The sequence below is a fragment of the Schizophyllum commune genome (assembly GCF_000143185.2).
Source record: "Schizophyllum commune H4-8 unplaced genomic scaffold SCHCOscaffold_2, whole genome shotgun sequence".
NCBI lineage: Eukaryota > Fungi > Basidiomycota > Agaricomycetes > Agaricales > Schizophyllaceae > Schizophyllum > Schizophyllum commune.
Window position 1 is genome coordinate 2,859,339 of NW_026089539.1, and position 21,422 is coordinate 2,880,760.

The 21,422-nt window shown below is 57.4% G+C and overlaps 10 protein-coding genes across 10 annotated transcripts; 8 read left to right on the forward strand and 2 right to left on the reverse strand.

Annotated features, from left to right (window-relative positions):
• Positions 1-3: 3 nt before the first annotated feature.
• On the forward strand, positions 4-2,947 carry SCHCODRAFT_02612376 (glycoside hydrolase family 16 protein). Its single transcript, XM_050344531.1, has 14 exons — positions 4-258; positions 319-381; positions 435-520; positions 597-713; positions 800-1,051; positions 1,102-1,129; positions 1,186-1,401; positions 1,449-1,496; positions 1,550-2,052; positions 2,107-2,207; positions 2,260-2,341; positions 2,392-2,427; positions 2,477-2,599; positions 2,653-2,947. Exons 1-14 carry the CDS (start codon positions 127-129, stop codon positions 2,669-2,671), a joined length of 1,806 nt encoding a protein of 601 aa, XP_050202388.1. The 5' UTR covers positions 4-126; the 3' UTR covers positions 2,672-2,947.
• Positions 2,948-3,012: 65 nt separating this feature from the next.
• Positions 3,013-5,847, forward strand: SCHCODRAFT_02612383 (beta-glucan synthesis-associated). The gene is made up of 9 exons (XM_050344532.1): positions 3,013-3,377; positions 3,431-3,763; positions 3,814-4,016; positions 4,069-4,102; positions 4,156-4,353; positions 4,403-4,443; positions 4,492-5,071; positions 5,126-5,304; positions 5,357-5,847. The coding sequence occupies exons 1-9, from the start codon at positions 3,213-3,215 to the stop codon at positions 5,445-5,447; spliced, it is 1,824 nt and encodes a 607-aa protein (XP_050202389.1). The 5' UTR covers positions 3,013-3,212; the 3' UTR covers positions 5,448-5,847.
• A 160-nt stretch (positions 5,848-6,007) lies between these two features.
• SCHCODRAFT_02612386 (uncharacterized protein) lies at positions 6,008-7,524 on the forward strand. The gene has a single exon (XM_003038466.2). The coding sequence runs from the start codon at positions 6,226-6,228 to the stop codon at positions 7,279-7,281; it is 1,056 nt and encodes a 351-aa protein (XP_003038512.1). The 5' UTR covers positions 6,008-6,225; the 3' UTR covers positions 7,282-7,524.
• A 177-nt stretch (positions 7,525-7,701) lies between these two features.
• On the forward strand, positions 7,702-9,450 carry SCHCODRAFT_02612388 (uncharacterized protein). The gene is made up of 7 exons (XM_050344533.1): positions 7,702-7,863; positions 7,933-8,082; positions 8,139-8,242; positions 8,298-8,519; positions 8,566-8,626; positions 8,676-8,812; positions 8,868-9,450. Exons 1-7 carry the CDS (start codon positions 7,806-7,808, stop codon positions 9,174-9,176), a joined length of 1,041 nt encoding a protein of 346 aa, XP_050202390.1. The 5' UTR covers positions 7,702-7,805; the 3' UTR covers positions 9,177-9,450.
• SCHCODRAFT_01077784 (uncharacterized protein) lies at positions 9,347-10,302 on the reverse strand (the record flags this gene model as incomplete). The annotated part of the gene is made up of 2 exons (XM_003037117.2): positions 9,347-10,127; positions 10,181-10,302. 2 exons carry the CDS (start codon positions 10,300-10,302, stop codon positions 9,347-9,349), a joined length of 903 nt encoding a protein of 300 aa, XP_003037163.1.
• Positions 10,303-10,728: 426 nt separating this feature from the next.
• Positions 10,729-11,688, reverse strand: SCHCODRAFT_02489027 (uncharacterized protein; the record flags this gene model as incomplete). Its single annotated transcript, XM_003037116.2, has 2 exons — positions 10,729-11,518; positions 11,567-11,688. 2 exons carry the CDS (start codon positions 11,686-11,688, stop codon positions 10,729-10,731), a joined length of 912 nt encoding a protein of 303 aa, XP_003037162.1.
• A 2,290-nt stretch (positions 11,689-13,978) lies between these two features.
• On the forward strand, positions 13,979-14,829 carry SCHCODRAFT_02612400 (uncharacterized protein). Its single transcript, XM_003038464.2, has 2 exons — positions 13,979-14,532; positions 14,589-14,829. The coding sequence occupies exons 1-2, from the start codon at positions 13,985-13,987 to the stop codon at positions 14,701-14,703; spliced, it is 663 nt and encodes a 220-aa protein (XP_003038510.2). The 5' UTR covers positions 13,979-13,984; the 3' UTR covers positions 14,704-14,829.
• A 1,097-nt stretch (positions 14,830-15,926) lies between these two features.
• On the forward strand, positions 15,927-16,798 carry SCHCODRAFT_02488254 (uncharacterized protein; the record flags this gene model as incomplete). Its single annotated transcript, XM_003038463.2, has 4 exons — positions 15,927-16,164; positions 16,221-16,418; positions 16,471-16,594; positions 16,669-16,798. The coding sequence occupies 4 exons, from the start codon at positions 15,927-15,929 to the stop codon at positions 16,796-16,798; spliced, it is 690 nt and encodes a 229-aa protein (XP_003038509.1).
• Positions 16,799-17,135: 337 nt separating this feature from the next.
• On the forward strand, positions 17,136-19,639 carry SCHCODRAFT_064223 (uncharacterized protein; the record flags this gene model as incomplete). Its single annotated transcript, XM_003038462.1, has 12 exons — positions 17,136-17,329; positions 17,387-17,394; positions 17,451-17,477; positions 17,524-17,552; positions 17,609-17,636; positions 17,690-18,136; positions 18,198-18,552; positions 18,603-18,612; positions 18,666-18,757; positions 18,808-19,177; positions 19,230-19,432; positions 19,484-19,639. Exons 1-12 carry the CDS (start codon positions 17,252-17,254, stop codon positions 19,637-19,639), a joined length of 1,803 nt encoding a protein of 600 aa, XP_003038508.1. The 5' UTR covers positions 17,136-17,251.
• SCHCODRAFT_02612407 (uncharacterized protein) lies at positions 19,538-20,559 on the forward strand. The gene is made up of 2 exons (XM_050344534.1): positions 19,538-19,612; positions 19,665-20,559. Exon 2 carries the CDS (start codon positions 19,680-19,682, stop codon positions 20,535-20,537), a length of 858 nt encoding a protein of 285 aa, XP_050202391.1. The 5' UTR covers positions 19,538-19,612; positions 19,665-19,679; the 3' UTR covers positions 20,538-20,559.
• The last annotated feature ends 863 nt before the right edge of the window (positions 20,560-21,422 follow it).

A 21,422-nucleotide genomic window follows, 5' to 3' on the forward strand; every position in this document is an offset into this window, starting at 1 on the left:
ATTCCAGTTCTTTCCTCCCTCCGCCATCTTCACCTCCCCCAACGTCGCGCGCAGGCGCAGCCCTCCCCTTCGTTTTCTATAATTTCGAGCCCACGGGTCCCCCCACTCGCCGCGATGTCCCCTTCAATGGAGTCGACATCGACGAGGCAGCATATGAGGCCGAGTCGAGAAACTTCGACCGCGAGCCTCATACCTCCCAACGCGCAGTTCTCGCAACGACCAACATCCATCAGCTCGTTCAACAGCGTGGCAAATCTAGTGAGAGATACCTGGCTGCTCGTCGTCGTACTCCCCCACTGAACGCTCCTCCCGCTCTAGGACCATGCCTACCAGATTGCCGGCACCGTCCGCTCAACACCCAGCGCAGCTTCCCTCGCGAAGGTTCGTCGCATCCTTCTCGGTCCTTCCGTTGTCACTCACGAAAAGGTACACAGCTCAACGCGTTTACCCTGTCCCCCGACCCCTCGCAATGGGGCTCGCGCGTCGCCATGCACGAGACCGAGCCGGATGACGACCTCCAGTGCGTCACGACACATGCGCAGCGTTCACGTACGCGCTCCCTCCGAAGTCCACACTCGCTGACACCGCCCCCGCAGCAACCCAGACCCCGGACGCGACCGCCATACCGACCTGCGCTGGGGCATGATCACTAAACGAGGGCTCGCGAACATCGGCTGTCTGGCAATCCTCCTGGCCGCGATAATGACGCTGTTGTGCGTAGCGCCGATTAGCCTTCCTTCGCGCGCCACCCGCGGCGGGGGATGTTTGGCAGCGTACTTACTGCGTATCTTACTTGCAGCGCCGGCTACCCCATCATTTCCTACGTCCGGTCGCACACGCAGTCGACGAACGGCGGCTTTAATCTGGGTGGCGTGAATGCGTCAGGCCAGATCCCCGAGATGACAGGCAATTTCGGGCTGATCGACAACGACACACCGGACGACGTGAAGACGAAGACCGGGTACACGTACGGCGAAACCTATGAATTGGTGTTCAGCGACGAGTTCAACCAGGACGGACGTACCTTCTACCCCGGTGATGACCCATATTGGTACGTCCCTCCCGCTCCAAAATTACTTCTATACTTACCCCTCTTCGCAGGGAGGCCGTCGACTTGCACTACTGGGTCGTACGTACTCTCCCATAATTTTACTTGCGTTCCTAGCCCTGACGACTGCGCCGCAGACGAACAACATGGAGTGGTATGACCCCGAGGCGGTCACGACATCCGATGGCTCGCTCGTCATTACCCTTTCGAAGAAGGAGACGCACGATTTGGATTATCAGGGTGGGATGTTGTCGACGTGGAATAAGTTCTGCTTCACGGGTGGCATTCTTGAGGCGTCCGTGTCGTTGCCAGGCTACAATAATATCCTTGGGTTGTGGCCGGCTGTTTGGGCTGTAAGTGCGTGTCATTCGAGTGTATACACACACTAACCACCTTGTAGATGGGGAATCTTGGACGTGCGGGCTATGGTGCGACGCTGGACGGCATGGCGAGTGATATTGGACTGGTACTCTGAGAGTCGCACACTAACCTTCATGACAGTGGCCGTACACCTACGACGCCTGCGACGTCGGGACCGTGGAAAATCAGACAGTCAATGGCGAGCCGTACGCCGCCACTGTCAACGGTGACGAGGACTACGGCGGCGTCCTGTCCTACCTGCCCGGCCAGCGACTCTCCCGCTGCACCTGCGACGGCGAGGACCACCCCGGCCCAAAGCACAGCGACGGCACCTACGTCGGTCGCTCCGCGCCCGAAATTGACGTCTTTGAGGCGCAGATCACCGACGACACCGGCTACGTCTCGCAGTCCGCGCAGTGGGCGCCGTTCAACGAGGCGTACGTGTGGAAGAACACGAGCGACAACTTCATCATCTACGACGAGAGCGTGAGCTCGTTGAACAGTTATATTGGTGGGAGGTACCAGCAGGCGACGTCGGTGGTGTCGATGACGGATCAGAATTGCTACACGAATGAGACGGGGTGCTTTTCGGTGTATGCGTTCGAGTATAAGCCGGGCTTTGATGATGGGTATATCACCTGGGTGTAAGTGGTTTGGTTTGGTTGGCTGAGGAGGAAAGGCTGATTTTTGGGATACAGAAACAATGGCGCGGCGGCTTGGACGATCAAGGCGGCAGGTATGGGAGCGGACGATGCTGTTGAGATTTCGGCTCGTCCAGTACCGCAGGAGCCCATGTATTGTGCGTGCTGATCTTCACCTTGCTGCGTCTCCTCTGACTGACGAGCTTCTAGTGATTGCCAACTTGGGTATGAGTACGAACTTCGGCTACGTCGATGAGGACCACCTACCGTTCCCGACTAGCATGTACATCGAGTACGCTGCCTCTAACTTCTCTACATGGACGTCAGCTAATTCTGTGACAGCTGGATACGGGTTTACCAGAGATCGGACTCTATCAAGTACGTCTCCCCAATGTCGTCTACTTCGATTCACTCACCTGCTCTACAGCATTGGCTGCGATCCTGATGACTTCCCGACCGCATCCTACATTGAGAAGTACAGCGAGGCGTACAACAACCCGAATCTCACGACGTGGGTGGACGACTATGGACAGACGATACCGAAGAACAGGTGCGAGCTAGTCTTGCCTTCGATGTCGAAATAACTGACAGAACGCCCGGTAGTTTCCTTGGGGAGTGCTAGGTGTATACCACGGGACGATAGAGGGTGTCCCCGTGGCGCGTCGAGTGTCTCGCGCCGCCTAATCTTGTGTATTGCGGTATACGGACTGTCGCTTGAACTAGACCCAGATAGCGTATGTATACTGACTGTAGCCTGTACTAACACCTTTGGCTATCGTTGCGGCGGATTCTTCGGGAGAAGCAGGCTGGCGATTGAAGAGGTAGGAAGTACGAGGTGGGGCGTGTTCGGATTTAGTCGCGAGCATGAGGCTCGCATCGGGTGGTCGGGCCGGGTGGGGTATGTATGGGGCCGCCGGGCTCGGAAACGCGTCGAGGTCGCCGTTCGTCGTTGCTGACGGTGCTGCAGGTGCGGGCGAGTGGACATGCGCGGGCGCGAGCGGGGAGTCGAGTGTGGTGCGAAGTGGGCGGCCAGCATGTTCCAGAACCCCGGAGCGGAACCAGAACGTCCGGGGGCCCTGGGAGAATGACGGGGGGCCCGCACGCCAATTCGTGCGAACGTCGGTCTGATGTCTGTTGCGCCCTTGGATTTCCGATTTGTCCACATGTCCTCTTTCCATCCCCGCCGACCAGAGGAACAGTACACTGCGCTTCCTCCCAGCAGCATGTCCTCTCTCGGCAGCCCCAGGGCCGCGCAGGGGCATCCCAACCGCGACACGATCACCTCTGTCGCCAATGGCCATCTCGGCGGCGACTACGGGCCCTACTCGGTGCGTCCGCGCACGCTCCCCGCCCCGCCAGCCTGCTGATGTGCGCCCCACAGTACGCCCCCTCCCCTGAGGCCGGCAACCTGCGGTACAGCGCAGCCATGTCCGACCGCCAGTTCCCCACCTCCGAAGCCCCCTCCTCCCGCCGCCTCGTTGACCGCAGTAGCACCGTCCCGTCATACCAGTGGAACAAGGAACCCGAGATCGACGACGCCCTGCACGACCCGCGCGCCAAGCTCGACCCCCGGTTCACCCTCTTCTCGCTAAGAGGGTGGCTGAACGGGCTCACCCTCTTCATCCTCGCCCTGGGCATCCTGATGTTGTTCTTGGGGTACCCGCTCTACGATGCATTCGGACGCCATGTCACTAGGATCAGTGGATATAACCTCGTGCGTCTGCCCCCCTTCGTGGCGACTCGCTATTACTTACCCTTTCGCAGGGTGGGATCAATGGCTCCGGCCAAATCCCCGATCTGGCCATCCCGCTACTCATCGACAAAGATACCCCGTCCAACGTCTACTCGCGAACAGGCCACGATGGGCGGAAATATGCGCTCATCTTCAGTGACGAGTTCGAGCAGGAGCAACGGACATTCTATCCGGGAGATGACCCGTACTGGGAGGCGGTGGACTTCCACTACTGGTGCGTGTTCGCCTCCATCTCTCTTCCCCATTGATCTCACAGCATTCCTTAGGCCAACAGGCGATCTCGAGTGGTATGACCCTCAAGTACGTCCTCACGATCGCGTTCTATAACATACGCTTATGGCGTACACGTACAGGCCATCACGACAGAAGGCGGCCGTCTCAAGATCACCATGACCGAGCAGGAGACCCACAATTTAAACTTCCAGAGCGGCATGCTGCAATCCTGGAATAAGTTCTGCTTCACGACTGGCTACATCGAGGCGAAGGTCAGCCTACCGGGCTCGTCAACTTCGCCAGGGTATTGGCCAGGTGTCTGGACCATGGGAAACTTGGTGCGTTAGGCCCGTTCTAGTGTCAACGCTCACTCAATTATGATCTTAGGGACGCGCTGGTTATGGAGCCACGACGGAGGGAATGTGGCCGTAAGTCGTCTTTCGCACGCGGATCCTTCCCCTATTCACTCGGTGCAGGTATTCATACGACGCATGCGACACGGGCACTTTCCCCAACCAGACGAGCAAGGACGGCGTTCCTGACCTTCGCCATGCCTCTACGTGGGGCGGCAAGCTGAGCTATTTGCCCGGCCAGCGCACATCTGCATGCACTTGCAAAGGCGAGGATCATCCTGGTCCTGACGTCAGCATGGGACGTGCCGTCCCTGAAATGGACTTGATCGAAGCCCAAATCGACGTGTCGAACTTCCGTGGACAGGCCTCCCAGTCCTTCCAGCTGGCGCCCTTCGACTACCAATACTACATCGACAACACTACGATCACGCTATACGATGAAGACGTCACCGTCGTCAACTCGTACCACGGTAGCGAATGGCAGGAGGCGGCTAGTGCTCTTACCTACTTCGACGACTCGGCGTATGGCGAGAATGGCGAGCTCACCGTTGGGCTGGAGTACTGGTCGAACCCGGACAATCGCCAGGAGGGGTACATCACATGGTATATCAATGGCAAGGAGACTTGGACACTACCAGCAGCTGCCCTGCCAGCGCGGTCGAACCTCGACATATCTGAGCGGCTGATACCTGAGGAGCCGATGGTACGAAGTGCCCGGGGTTCGTATCCTCTTCACTGTACACTGACGTTCGTCTAGTATCTCATCATGAACCTGGGCATGTCGCCTGGTTTCCAGCAGCAGGATTACGAGCATATGACCTTCCCGGCGTACATGTATGTCGACTACGTGCGCGTATACCAGCGGGAAGGCCTCGATACCGACCAGTCGATTGGCTGCGACCCGTCAAAGCGACCGACAGCAGACTACATCGCAAAGTGAGTTACAGCCTTGTTCTGTCTTGACGACTAGACTGACGACCCTCCTCAGCCACGCACCAGCGTACAACAACCCAAATTACACAACATGGGCGCAGGCCGGATATAATTTCCCGCTAAACTCCCTGTACGACGGTTGTTAGGGTCGTCGCGGACAATAGCGGCTATTTATTAGACGAGGGGCGCGTGGGACTACGTGCATGGGCATTTCGACTCTCGAGACTCGAAGGACAACGCTTTGCGGCCACAGTGTAAACATTTATATTATCGCTTTCGTTCTGGGTTTGTTGCATGGACACACTGCACATTTGTACATGTATAGGCTTATTCTTAATTGTCCTGTGTCACCGGGTGTGTGCTTTGGGGCATGCGCTCGCTGTTTGCTACACGCTCTTTACTACTCGCCGCTCATTTGTCGCCTTCGGTTCGTCCGCCCGTGCCCGGGACCCATACTTCCTTCCATTCGACGGATTATTGTGCTTTCGTCATGTACTGGTACCGATAGGCGTTCCCCGAATCCGATGCACGGTTCTCGAAGCGCTAGTAGGCGAGCCCCAGAATCGATAGCGCCCTGTGGATCATGGCCATGACCGCCCTCCGCTGAACTTTATGACCGCCTTTTTGTTTTCTGCGGTCGTGGGAACGCTCACGTGGGGAACAATGTACGAGGACGTGTGACTGCACGGTTGAAGTTGTGATATGACCGGAGCCGCCATCACCGCCGGGGCCGAAGACAAAGAAGTAGACAAAGAGCGTCCGGAGAACAATTGCTACGCGCTCTGGGTTTGATGACTAGTGGCGCCATGAGGCCAGCCGCGGGAGCGCGTATAAAGGCTCCCCATCTGCGCTGCGCGGGTCCGCTATCGACGCCCTTTCAACACCCGCGCGTCTGACGATCCGATTCTCAAGACTACATCCAGGATGGTGTACTCCGCTGCGCTCTTTCTCTTGACGATTCTCCAGGTCGCATACGCCGAACACAATTCGACGACGCTCGCCGCGGACCAGTCCCACGGCGGCCCCAGCCACGGGGTGCGCGCGGGAGTCATCGCCGCCATCGTCGTTTCCTGCACGCTCCTCGTCGCCGTCGTCGCCTGCCTCTTGCGCGCTGTGATCCTTCGCTATGGGCTCTGCCGGCGCGGGTCAAAGGCGCTCAAGGCCTGGCCACATACGCCCGCGCTCGGTCTGCAGTCAGACGAGGAAAAGAAATATGCCACTAAAGACCACACACGCTCCCTTCACGATACCCTCGACCGCCTCTCCACTACCAAATCGGGCGCGCCTGCCACCCGCGCCGTCGTCGTCGACATGTCAAACGGCTTGCACGACGAGAAGGCGGACAGCCCTTTCTTCAGCGTGCCCGTCGACCTGCCCGAGACCGACTACGCGTCCGTGCGCGAGCAGAACAACCGCATGGTCGAGCTGCGCAAGCAGGCCAGCACCTCGTCCGTCAACGTCCTCGCGCGCGTCATGTACGACGGCAGCCCGCAGGCGCCCGCGCGCTCTGACTCACCGACGGTGCCGCCCGGGCTGCAGTCCCCCAGCCCGCCGAGCTACAAGTCTGGTGCTGAGAGCCCCGTCACCATGACGCACAAGCGCTCGATGAGCTCGCGCAGCCGGATGCCGCCCGCGGTCGAGCACGTCGCGAAGAAGCCCAGCGTGGACGCGGAGGACAAGCCGCGCAGCATCCGCTGGGAGGACGGGACGCTGTACCGCAGCCCGTCCACCCGCGCGCGCATGCAGCTTCCCGAGGTCTCCCCGGTGCAGTGGGCGACCTCGGACCCCTTTGCGAGCGCGAGCACGGCTGCCAGCCCTGTGCCCGCAAGCCCCCCGCCGGTCGACGAACTGAAGCGGTACCTCCAGAGCGCGGAGACGGTGCAGAAAGAGGTGTGGACGGAGGTGAAGGAGCAGATCTCGCGCAACAACTCGATAACGGAGGAGTGGCGCGACGTCCCTCTCGACAAGACCCCTCGCTAATAGAAGATAATCAGTATGAATCTCTGAAGGACACGGGTAGCCGTCGTACTTCGTTCAGGAAGTAGAGCCTGGTGCTCTCACCCACTATGATCTTTGCATGTTTCCTACCGACGACTTGATGTCCCTTGACGCTGTAGCCATTATATGACCTGTATTTGTGTCGAACGCCCTATTGGATTGCCTATATAATCGCTGGAGTTGTCTTGGCCCGTCTGTCCCTTTCCGCAAAAAGTTGAACCTCGTTGGCTATTCTTCTCTTGTCTCAGTCTGGAGGGTGCGCACGAGTAAAAGTAGAAGTGAGTGAATTGAAGGTGGCCGGATGAAGAGTGACGCGGAGATCCGCGGGGCTGAAGCTGGCCCGGTCCAGCTGCCGGTCTTGGACTGCATCAACTCCAGAACCGTTTGTTATGCACGGCGGACGCTCACGGCGCCGTGGGGGATCCTGGCGGGAATCCTCCGCCCCCTTGACATCGACGGTCTCATGGCCCTATAGCCATCTCTATCCTCATTTTCACTGACCGACCATGTCGCTCTCGTACTTCCCGCCGGGGGTCATATACCTCCAGGCGTCGTCGAAGGAAGGTTGGACACGGGCTCCCCTCCCCTTCCTTTCCCCCGCACCGATCGTTCATTCTGACAAGGCACCGATAGGGAGCTCGCAAGAGCGCAGCGTGAAGCTCACGAACCATGGCCAGAGCACCGTCGTGTTCATGGTACTCAACAACAACCGGACGGACTCTGCGTCGTATGTCGTCCCCGGAGCAGGCAGCGTCGACCCCGGACGCAGCACAGAAGTGAAGAGTGCGTGCTTCATTTCCCCCACACGTACCCCCGAACTCATGTTTGCCTCCCCTCAGTCGTTCTCCGCCCAGGGGCCGTCATGGAGTCCCATCAGCAGCAATTCATGTTCATGTCCTCCGCCGTGCAGGCTGGGTACACCGATCGCCCAGCATTGGACCTCGTACGTTCGCCTTGCCGATCATCTTCGTTCCCCCCGATCTGAGCTTCATTGATAGTGGGCACACAAAGCCCATCTCGAAGGCGAAATACATACCCACATCGTCAAGGTGCGATGTGACCCGACCGCGGACGACATGGAGGACCGCAGCGACCGTCTCGTCTCGTCCCCCTCACATCATGTCGCCTTCCGTGAAGGCGGGACAAGCTCGATGAAACTGTCGTTGACGAACAAGGCGCCGGATCCAGTTGTCTTCCAGGTGCTCATCACCGATTCGACTGTGCGTACACAAGCTGGTCTTCGTGGACTGTCACTAATCGTCCCAGATTGTTTCTGCGAAACCCAACGCAGGCATGATAGGCTCGGGATGGACTACCAAGGTCACCCGTGAGTCAAGCAGTTTACATGTTATGAAGGTTGGCTCACCGCTGTTCAGTTAGTTGTGTTCGGTGGGAGCGCTTGACAGAGATATCTCGACGGCAACTGGACACTGTCAAGCTGCGAATTGTCTTCACCGTCCTACCCCGCGACAAGATCATACGGCGCGACGATAAGAAGGCCATCCGCGCATTCGTACGTCCCCTCTTCCTCCATCCCCTATGACCTCCCCACTCAACCCACCCCCTAGATCGCCCTCCAATCCCTCGGTGTGCAGTACAAGACCCTCACCCTGAGCACGGACCCCCTCGCGGGCAAGCCAGCAGTGGCGCACATCGAGGAGGCCGCAGCTGACGCAGCAGCAGACAACTCCGACGAGGACGAAGAGGAGGAGACCTTCGTCCTCTGCCCTGAGAAGCTCAAGCGGGAGGACAACAGCGCGGACGAGGCGACGCTCGTCAACTTCGACAGTCAAGCACCCCCGCGGCGCAGCAGCAGCGGCGGCCTGATGCGCAGATTCACGGCGTGTTTCTGCAGGCCGTGCGCGTGTCCGAGTTGACCATGATTGGAGAGCGCCACCGACGCGTCTGATGTCGAAGACACGGGTGGCATAGATGTGATGCTCTGTATTTTTTCCTTTTCCGTGATCCCTCCCTCCTTGTTTTTGTCAGGACCCAGATACCATTCATGTTGTACAACAGTAATAATCGGGATCGGCTTTTCTTCGCATTATGCATGGGTCGATGATATAGCCACTTCGCGGATCTGGCGCTCATGCATTATAGCATCTGCGTTTCCGAAGATCCCATCCGCCGTCTCGATGTCGTCGAACCAATTGTCCAGGGCAACGTAGTCGTGGAGTGCGACGTACACGATGCGCCTCAATACATGCGACGGTAGTCCAGGGTATACTCTCGTGGCAGCGTTGGGGTCGACACTCTGTGAGGCGACATCGAAATCAAGCAATTCCGCGAGAACCAGCACGCTCAGGCGGTGATGAATTTCGAAGAGTCTGAGGATGTCGTCCTCGACCCAGCGCGTACGATCGATGTGGAATGCTAGGTGGGTGAGGTTGCGACAAGTAGAAAGGCCGAGAAGCATGGCGCTGTCGCAATCAAACGCGAGGACACTGAGGTGAGTTAGGGTATTGAAAAGGGGCAGTTGGCCAGTTGAAGACAAGACAGGCCGCAGAGCGTCCAGCGATAATACCGATAAAGAACGTATGGGAAGATGAGAGACGAAGGTAGGCACACGGTTATTTCTGAGCTCGCCGGGATTGAGTTCGGGCTGCCAGAGGGCTACCTCCTCCAGCTGCGTGGCGTACTGGCAGAACGCGTCTTCGTCGTCATCCTCAGGGAGGTCCCAGATAAGTACTGCGCGAGCGTCCGAGTATCTGTGTGGGCGAGTTTGCAGAGCATCCCCGGCCTTGAACGGAAATCCATGCCGGAGAGCGCTATCGTATCCAACGGCATGGCGGATGATGGCGACGCGGTATAGCTCAACTTCGACCCTTCGTAGATGTGTCAGTACCATGCATCTGCTGGGCTAGGAAGACAGGCGCACCATTCCTTCACTCGCGACGCAACACATGCTAGAGTCGCTGCAAGAGGCCGATGGAGCTGCACGGCTAGCTCGAAGATGATGCGCTCAAGCTCTGGTGGCAGGCGAGGACTATCGCGATTCATCGAGCGCGCTTGCGCGCTTGTCGATGGATTGGTGATGAGTGCAGGAAGATGGATTGGTGATGAGTGCAGGAAGAGAACGTGTCGAAGACGTGAGGGTCTGCCGTTACCGAAGTCACGATGGTCCCTTGTACGCAGGTGCTCATGACGGAGGGTGATCGGGGAGGGTAGGAAGAGATACAGTCCTCCGCAGCCGGCATGCACCAACGATTGAGGGCATGAAGGGAAGGAAGGAGGGGCCTCTGAATCTGATGGTTGTACTTGAACTTTCCACTGAATGATCACGTGAAAAGTTGAACTTCGACAACCTGCTCCGAGTTGACTGGTACCACTGCGTCTGAGATCTGAGGCCGAAGCGCCGAAGTTTAGGGAGATAGAAGCTACTCGTTCGTACAGCAGTGGTAACTCGGGATCCGTCTTTCCTTGGTGTCAGGCATCACTGTTCTTCGTCGCCAGCGATGCCGCCACCTCGCGATCCTGGCGCTGTCGCATAATAGCATCTGCGCGCCCGAAGATCCCCTGGGACCCCTCAACGTCGTCAGTCCAGGCATCAAAATTGAAGAAGTCGGCGAGCGCGATGCGGACGATGCGCTGCAGAATATGCGAGGGTAGGCCGGGGTACAACAGCGCAGCAACGTCTGGGTCAACGGCTGGCGAGGTGGGATCCGATGGAGTGAATCCGCCGTCTGCAAGGACCAGTACTTGCAGGCAGCGGTGAGCTTCGAAGATGTCGACGAAGTCGTTCTCGGAAAAGAGAGCAGGGTCGAAACTGAACGCGAGGTGGGTAAGGTTGCGACAGGAGGAAAGGCCGAGTAAGATGGATTTGCCACAGCTATTCACGAGCACGCTCAAATGGGTCAGGGTATCGAAGACCGGAAGGTTGTTGGCGGTGTGTAGCAGAGGTTCCAGCGCCACTCGCGTCATGACCGATAGTTTGCGTACGTTTGCAAGACGGTAGACGAAGGAAGTCAAGACGTCCTCTGCATCGTCATCTCTGGGCTCAGGATGCCATAGGGCGACCTCCTCTAATTGAGTTGCATGCTGCATGAAGGCGTCCTGATTCGAAGGAGGGTCCCAGATGAGTATTGCGCGGGCATCCGAATATCTATGTGGGCGAGTTTGCAATGCGAATCCAGCTTTCATGGGGAATTGATGTATGAAGGGCACCTGCAAACTGCCATCGCGGAGGACTGCGACGCGGTACAACTCGGCTTCGACCCTTGCTGAACGTCAATAAACTGTGATACTTATGCAAAAGTATACTGACCAGTCCTTCACCCGCGAGGCAACACGAGCCAGAGTCGCCGCAAGGGGTCGATGTAGCTGGACGGCGACTTCGAAGATGATGCGCTCGAGCTCTGGCGGTAGGCGAGGGCTATCGGGGTCCATCGCGAGCGCAGTTGATAAGTGATGATGAGCGCAGGAGGAAAGTGCGAACACGCGTCGAAAACGTGAAGGCCTGCCATCACCAGAGGCCGTGAGTGGTGCCCATTCCTTGTACTCGAGTGCCCATGATGGCGAGTGTCCGAGGAAAGAAAAGAGAATGGCCCTCCATATTGGCTATCCACCAATGATTGGGGGCACGAAAGGAGGCGTCTTTGAGTGTTGGACTGTCCAGAGTAACGATCACGTGAGGGTTGGGTACCAACCGAGACCTTGTGCAACGCGATCGCGAAGACTTGGCATGAACGACCAATGGGAGGGAGAAAGCTACGTGCAGAGGTTCGAGAACACTGACGGAAGCTTCTTCGCATTATGCGCCCGCCCCTTCTCCGCGTACCTTTTCCGTTATCTTCGGGAGATGAAAGTACGGCAAGCTGTCCGACATGAGTGGAAGACTTCGAGCCTCGTGTAAGTCGAAGACCTAGGTTGGAACGAATAGCTAGCTCGTCGCCGGCCTCGCTTCGCCGTCACCGCGTATGGCTGTAAGGAGGCCAACGCGTTGCCTCATTCTGCCTGTGCGGTAGTGATCATCGGCGAATAGCAGTCAATTGAAGGGAAGAGGAGGCGAGGGAGAACGAGACTCAGAAAGCACTCGAATACGCCGGCCGGATGGGCCCGCATGGGCGCGGCGTGAGCGAAAATGTCACAGGCCCAATTGTTGGCCGCCGACTCTGTGACGAGATCACTGCCACTGATCAGCGCAACACGGCGCGTGCGACGACCTTAACCAAAACCTTCATAGGCTGCAATCCGCAAGACGGCGGCGCCTTTCATCGAGCCCGTAGCGACCGACGTCGACGGCGATCTGTGCGAGGCCAGGAACTGCGCGAGGGTGATGACGTTTGCGTGAGGTGAGCTCCAATTCGCAATACCCGCTCGCTTTCTTCCGGCTGTGCAGGTCGTGCAAGCGGCGCTCGACGCGGCCCGTATTCCATTCTCGATCTTCCCTTTCGCTCTCTTCCCTTTCTGTCTGGGTTGCTTAGCATTGTATCACTAGCTGACCGTGCTTGATGTCTTCCACTGGCGATTCGACACCCACCACCGACCCTACCTCGACGCCCGCACCCACCGACACTAACTCTGATACGCAAACCGCCTCTGCGACGGAAACATCATCCGAATCCGACTCTCCCACCGCCACCACTACCGACTCCCCTACTGACTCCCCCACCGACACCTTCACCGCATCTCCCACTGAAACGACCTCTGACACGGGCACTATGTCATCCACCGACGACGCATCCACAACAGAGGCCACAGAGACCAGCACCTCACCGTGAGTCGCCTGCGATAGGGCATCTGCCGGTGCTGATGTGTGCCCAGAACCCAGACAACCTCCGAGGCGGAGACAACAAGCATGTCGGAGACCTCCACTGAGTCCCAGACGGAGACAGAGACGTCGCCGACGAGGACGTCAGAAGACGCGACGACCACAGACGCGACTACCACCGATGCAACGACCACGGACGCGACTACTACGGACGCTACCACCACGGACCAAACCACCACAGAACCGACCACTACCACAGATCCCCCCACGACCACCACAGACCCTCCCACCACAACCACAGAGCAGACGACCACAGAGCAGACCACGACTGAAGAGCCTACCACCACTGACGATTCTACGACCACCGACCCAACCACCACTGAGGGCACTACCACCACCGAGGATACTACCACGACGGATGGCGCCACTACCACCCAGGATCCCGTCACTACAACTCGTCGCACGACCGTCACCGACTCAAACGGCCAGACCACGACGTCGGCCGCTGATGATGATGGGACAACGATGACCGCGACCCGCACTGAGACGACGGCGACGCCCCAGTTGACTGGCTCTAATGTTATTACCACAACACTGCAGACCACAGTCGTTGTCGTCACCACCAACTCGGAAGGGTCAGTCACAACATCGACGCCGTCATTCGTGACCTCCACTGCAACCACGACGAACTCTCAGGGCGAGGTTCTCACCGTCACCCAGATTGGAGCAAATCCTCCATTGAATACGGGTTCGGGTGGGGGCAGTGGTAATGCATTCTTCCGCAATACGGGTGCGGTGGCTGGTGTCTTCGTCTGCGTTGGCTTAGTGGTGGCCGCCATGGTGCTCTTCCTTATCTTCTTCATCCGCAAGCGGAGACGTACGCGGCGTCTCGAGCACGATACTGCCGTGCAGGCGACGCTCGCTGCCGCTGGTCTAAAGCGGCAGCCGCTCGATGACGATGACGAGGAGAACATGCACCAGAGCTCGGGCTTCGGCGCGTCTACGCAAAACTCGCAGTTGCGGAACGACTCGCGCACATCTGCCTCGCTCCTCGGTGGTGGCCTTGGTTCCGAGCCAAGGGATTCGTTCTATAACGCCTTCGATAACACTGCCTACGCCGTTCCACCGCAGAATAGGGTTCCCAGCCCTCCTCCGGGTGCAATGCGCGGCGCGTCGCCGTCAGCAGCATACAACGAGCCGGTCGGACCACAGCACGAGCGCGGCCAGAGCTCGGGCGACTTCATGGCTGGTCATTCGGCGAGTGGGAGCTACGAGCCGCTGATGGCCAGCTACTGGCGTCAGCAGGACCGCGAGGCAGACGACGAGCCGCTGGCAGGGGCGACCTCATTGGCAGTACCGGGCACCAGTACGCCGCCTCGTTTGAATGTCCCTTCACCTGGTACACCGCCTCCGCCAATTCCTGCCCGCAATCCGCGGCGAAAGACGGAGACCGGCACCCCTGGAGAGGACGAGCCAGCAGATGACGCGAGCAGGTACTCGACGGATAGCACGGACGATCGGTAAGTTTCATTCTGGCGGCGAGAAATATATGTTTGAGCTCACTGGATCCCTGTAGTCTCAACCCTGCTCGCAGGGCGTCGCAAGACTTGCGTGATGAGGCGGACTACTCACGTCCGGTGCTTGCTGTTCGGAACGCGTCTATACGGTCCTCCAAAGAAGAGGGCGAGTAGCCGCTGCCCTCAGTGGTTAACGGTTCTACATGCACGTGTATAACGACTCCAGGTCGGGCACTCAAGCGGGAAGGGACGGACCAAAAGCTTTGATAGTCGCTATTGTTATCCGGTTTCCTTGGACTCTTTCTCGACCGGGGCGGCCTTGGTCCCGGTCATGCACATATGTTGACGGTCTTGGACTCCCTACCCTTGTGTATTCTTCACCAGCTCTCGCTTGGCGTGCCCACTGTACGATTGCTTTCTAGTATACAATTATCTATGGTTTTCTTCGGCACTCACTCACGCATCACTCATCCCACTCCTTTACATCCTCCCACTGACGGTTCATCACACCTGGCTGGGCGGCAGGCATGCTATGTCCGGCGGCCCAGCCAGTACTTACACACACGGCATACTTGCTTCAGTTATTTGGTAGTTGTAGTAGTATACTTGGCTCGCGCGCATTGCTCGCCCTAGACATTGTTATGTAGATTGTGGCTGTCACCTAGTGGCAGTAATGCGTTCTTCGTATCTGCTGAATGCTATACCCTCCATCGTCTGCGCTGTCCCCCGCGTGGAACAATGGACTTGTGGGTGCGCAGTTGTGGGTCCATCTGCGTCACTTGCCCGGAATAGACAACCGAGCATGAACGCGTCCGACGCTCGGGGAACAAGCGACGTGTTCTGGCCTCATCTTCGACACCCTTTCACCGCCTAGGCTCGCTTCCCCTCTGTCTCCCCTCGAAGCTCTGAGAGCGCGGTCATCACCTTCACGTACTTGCCGTGCGCAATAACGCTCGTTTGCTTCGAACCACGTACGCATCGTCCACGACACACCGGTCCTGATCGACTGCGCTCGACTTCCGGGTCTCTCCTCGACGATGCTCTCGTACCTCCTCCTGCGCCTGGTGCACTTCGTCTACTTTATTTGCTTGATAGTCAAGAGTAGATGGAGGCATTTCCGAAGGCGCATCCCCCTACCACTGCAGGCACCTAGGGATCGGCTTCCTAAGCATCTTGCTGTACTGCTGACCGTGGATCCCTCTGCTTCGGAAAAGCTCGCGGACGACCCGCGCGCTAAGGAGAGACTCGAGGAGGCGATCATAGAGACCGTCGAGAGCACCGTCAAGTGGTGTAGGATGCTTGGCGTCCCTCGCTTGACGATCTACGACCGTGAAGGTGCGAGGTTGCTTTCCTGCATGGGGGCCTATACTCATTCATGCTCAGGAAGAGTGCAAGATATGTCCTCTGAATTGCAGAAGCGCATCCTCTCCGTGCATACCCTCCCAGAAAACTCGTCGAGTGAGACGGAAGCGGACTACCTGCTTACTCCCCCACTATCCGAGCATGACGACTCTCGGCCTATATCTCCCATAGAAGAGATCACCTCTGGTGCCGTGCATGTTACGAAGTTCCGCATCCCTGAGATTCAGAAGCCCCGACCTTCCACCAAGGGCCTGAAGCATCGTCAGCAGTCCAGTAAGTGGGCTGTTGATGACTGCGTCTGAAGCTAATAAAGCATAACTTCTTCCCAGGTGATGGGGACAAGCGCTCGCTGCAGCAGCTGCAGGATCTGCCCGCCCTCGATATCTGTATCGTAGACCGTCGCGTTTCGAAGGCCATGCTCGCAGAAACAGCCACAGAACTCGCCGTCAATGCACGGACGTCTGCGCACGAATCTTCCAGCACATCGCTCGACCTATCTATAGCGGAGCTGAATACCATGATTGAGGGTAAGGGGAGAACTCGCCGTGAATCCGCGTATCTGACACGCTTGTTCTATAGGGAAGTACGGCCTCTCAGAGCCGGACTTCATGATTGTGCACCCGCTCACGCCACCGAAGAGTAGGGCGGAGCCGTTAGAGCTACACGGATTTCCCCCGTGGCAGATACGCCTGACAGAAATATAGTGAGTTCGCGTCCCTCGTGAGCTCGGCGAGTGGGCTCTGCGGCTATACTTCAGTGACTGACCAATACGTACAGCTACGACCGCTATCGTGTACGCAGGACGATACGCGATTGGGGGGAGGCTCGCTTCATACCCTTAGATGAGAACACTTTCCGGAGCGCCCTCGACCAGTTTGCGGGGGCTCAGATGCGGTTTGGCAAGTAAGGACGCTGGATCATGGACATTGCATAGTACAACAAGTGTATGGATGGACGCTACGCATATCACTAATATCCCCGGACTCCTCATCTCGCGCCTACTGGGTAGGATTGTGAAGGACGCCATGTCTCATACTGTTAAGCTGTCCGAAATGGACCTTCTCTAATGAATAGACGGTCGATGAAGCTGATCTGCGCGATTCTCGGTGGTAGAAGTTGCTATAGTGGGTAAGTCGGTATTGAGTAAAGGACGCGCCCCCTTCAGTCAGCATACGCGATCGGCGGGCCGAGAGGTATTGCTCCCTGTTGCTCTGAACCTCCATCTCCGTGAACGAACCGCAAACTATCCATTCGATTGCTTCGCGAGGCCTCTCGAGATTAAGCACGCATAGGAAAAAGTAACTGAGGGATTCTCTAGAGGATCTCTTCACACGGATCGAGGCGCATATAACGAGAGACCATGAAGGTTACGGACAAGGAGTCGGACAAGAAGAAGAGCAGCCTTTCCTGCGCAGAATGTAGGAGATCAAAGATAGCGGTGCGTATCTCAGCTTATGGAAACATACGTCTGGCTCACAGAACGTGTATCTTGCAGTGTGACAGGTGAGCTGCGCGCCACACGCGGTTCATTCAAAAGTAGATCCTCACCTGGGTACTAGGGTATTCCCTTGCCAGTCGTGCATTAAGTGCGTTCATAACCCACTGTCCTTGCACATCGCTAAGCTTACTTAGACGAGGATGCGCCTCCCTATGCCCTAATGGTGAGTTGCACTGCCGATCGTTGATGAAGGAGATGTATACGAGCTCTAGCGCCCAGGCACCATGCCAGCGACGAAGGGCAATAAGTGCGTCGTCTTCCTCTGCTCATCGCCGCCGCAGTCTGACGCTGATCCCATAGAGTCCTCCTCGCTCACTCGCAGAAGCTTGGGGAACACGTCAAGTCCCTTCAGAACCGCGTCCGCGAACTCGAAGCCGCCCTCGCCGCTTCTCGCGATGATCACCCCCTCCTTCAACCCGAGCAGCTGCCAGGGACGTCTACGGATGACGACGTCCAGCGCGTGACAAATGCTATAGGAATGCTTTCCATCGGCGCAGATGGGCAAGCACGATACCAGGGTGATAGCGCGCAGTCGGAGTTCATCTCGGGCATTCTCAATGAAGATGACTACGATACCGTCAACATATATTCGTTGGGCCTACCCGCAGAGATCATCGACCTCGTCAATACCTTCCCTTTCGGCCAGAAGACCCCGTCATGCACGAAAGACGTGTTCTTGCCGTGGTTGCCACCGCGAGAGCGCGCGGTTCAGATGGCTCACCTGTTTTACCAAAGGGAGGCCTGGATGTACGTCCTCCATCCTCCACTGACTATGCTCATGCCAAATACGATTCTCATAATCTTCCAGGTTCTGCCCTATAACGGAGAAGGACTTCCATGCGTCCGTGCTACAACCCCTATACGAAAACGCCGGGAAGAAGTCCCTGTGCTCCTTCCACGCCCACAAACTAGCGCTCTTCTTCGCACTCATCGGAATTGGCGCGCTGTTTGACAAGGGTGACAACGCCGCAGGACCACGAGCGCATCAGTACATTTACCTCAGCCGCGCGGCGGTTGCCTTCCACTCAATGTTGCAGGAGGCCACCTGCGCGACGGTACAGACTATCTTTTTGCTGGTTCGGTTCATATATCGGGCGGAGCAACAGAGGAAGAACGAAGAGCGATGGGTTCTTTGTGGCTTGTGCTCGAGGTTGGCGTCTATTGTGAGCGATTCCTAACTTCTGAGTAAACGAAAAAACTGACTTGAACTTAGATTGGACTGCGTGAGTCGCACGAAAATTCTAAGCCCTTCCTTCTCACCGCTGACCATACGAAGAACGAGACTCCGCGGGGTGGGAGCTTGATCCAGAAGAGGTTGAGCGTCGAAGGTTGATGTTCTGGGAATTGTACATCTACGAGACGTCGGCAGTAGGTCTAGTTGTAAGATATACGAACGCGTGCTAACTCCTTCTGTGCAGGCTCTGGCATACGGACGACCACCAGCTCTCATGATACAGCACGCCGACACCAAATTCCCTGCCGACTGGGAACGAGAATCAACTCCCGATGGCAGTGCCACGCCGGACAAGGACGCGCAGAACATCAGCTTCCATGCCTGGAAGCACCGATGGGCTGCAACTGTCTTGTCCCATGTTGCCATGCATATCTTCTCGACGCGTTCTCCGTCGTACAAGGCGGTCCTCGAGCTCGACAAGCGGATCCGCAACTTTCCGATACCACCGCATTTGCGTTCGCCCGCTGTGTATCCTGTACCGGCTGGGTGTGCATGGGCGGAGGATGGGACGAAGGCGATGCAGCAATTCTGTGTTGTGACAATGCTGCAAGGGCGTGAGTAGTCGTTCGGACCCTATTTGCGACCGCACACTGATAACATACACAGACTTGTTGTACATACACAGAAGCTACGCTGGGGCTGCGTTACGAGCAGAAGGGGATCCTCTGGCACATGCCTTCGCGCCCTCGGTTCTGGCTGTGTACCGGTCTTCCTGTCAGATAGTAACCGGCATAAAGGATTTAATGGGGAAGCACCAGGAAATGCTGGCTGAGTGCTGGTTTTTCTGGAGTCTGCTCTTTTCCTCATGCGTGCGTTCTGTCTTCTATGGCATCAAGCCGAGGCTGACGAAGTGTGCATAGATGGTCTTGGCGACTATTGTCATCGAGGCTCGCGAGAGCTCTCTAGCCGCGGAAGCGCTGAAGTATCTGGAGACTGCCGCCCCACTATTTGAGAAGGGTTCATTGATGTGCAGACCACCGGCTACCGAGGTGAGCCTTCCGACTTATTGTCTTTGACTCGCGCTCATATAGTTTTCGACAGTTGGTCACCGGGAAGATGCTGAGCGTCGCGCGACGGTACTACAATCGCGAGCTGGAGTCTGTGGACGAGTCGACGAAACAGGAGCTTTGCTTGCTAGGCTTACCGCCTTCCATGCGGGTTGTGCGAAAGGACGGCAATAGCTCCGGAAATTCATCTTCACGAGGATCGTCACAAGAGGCGGAATTGTATGCAGCCTTCGCAGGCACAACGAACGGGCAGGGCAAGTTTCAACATGATTTGTCGAATGTCAACCTCGATCAGTCAACAAACTTCGACCAGTCGGCAAACTTCTTCGCTGGGATGGACCTCAGCATGGACATGGCGAACTGGCAGATTCCGGACGCGACGTTGCGCCAGGAGGGGAACCCAAACTTTGACCTGTCGGCCGCGGGCAATGGGCTCAACAACTACGGCAGCAACATGCCACCTGGTATCGACCAGCTCATGTTCGGCCAGCAGGGGTGGAATGGCGCGTCGTCCGACGCTAGGACCTTCCACCAGGGCCCGACGGATGTGGGTTCGTTGGCGGGGATGGGTAGCGGGCTGGGCATGTTCTCGGATATGCCGCTAGGCATCGATCTGGTCATGGGGATGGGGTCGGGGAGCAGCATGGGCTCAGGCAATCCCTCGAGTAGGGATAGTCCTGGCTCGATGGGCTCTGGGTCCTCGCCATATGGTGGGTTAGGCAGTGGTGGGACGCCGTCAAGTGGGTCGTCGTCCTCCGGGCAACAGCACTACGACCCGAGGATGGCGCAGTACGATGTTCAAGGACTGTATAACATTTCTCCCGCGGCTGGCTCGCACGATAATATCGCCTGGGGTGCTCAGACCGGGAGGCAGGGGCAAGGACAAGGACCCTCGGGATTTATGTAGAAAAAGTCACTTACCGTGTATTATATGAAGAAGGAGTCCTCGGTGCATGGTGAAGGACGAAGGAATAATGAGGAGATGAATGTTGATCGCTCACTTATATGCACTCAAGTGTCCTGCAGGGAGCGCGCGAGGTCCGACTCGGAAACCAGATTAGCCTGTCCGAAGCGCATTCGGGCAGTCCGATTCGGACATCCCTTGCCAATGCTATGGCCTTTTGTGGCTTGTCTGGATTCGGTCCACGGGACGCACGCGGCAGTACCTGCCTTATAAAGAAGACCAAACAGCGTTCGCGAGCTCTTGCGGAGGACGCGGCACGCCGCGTGTCGGAGCGCAGGCTTGCTCAGAACCTATCGCTTGTCGCGTCAGCTGCTACCTAGGGTATCGTAGACAAGCCGGCCCAGAGCACCGTGGGCAAGCCCCCTGACCGTGCGACCTTGCAGGAACAATGGACTCCTGATAAGGCAAAATGTGGCGTCGAGTGCTAATTGATGGGGTACTGACGAGGAGCCATTGTCGTCACCGCCATCGCGTCGACAACGGCGAGCGCGTTCCCCTCGTTCCCCCGGCGCTGTTCATGCCTAGTGCTCACCAATGACCGTACGGGATCTTGTCCAGCAGTACGAGCGCGCCTCGACGCTCGAGAGGCCGCCTACATCATCCCGTACGATGTCCAGCACTCGTTCATCCAGCCTGGCATCAAGCAGCCGATCCGCTAACTTATCCCCACCTCCTCCCTCTCCCGCTCGCTTTATACGACAACCTAATGCTTCCCGTAATCCTCATCGCAATTCCAGTGCTTCTGGATCTACCTTGCTTTCATCTGCTACGACGCTCACGACCTCTCACGACAATAACGACAACTCTCGTTTAGCACCGGAACACACT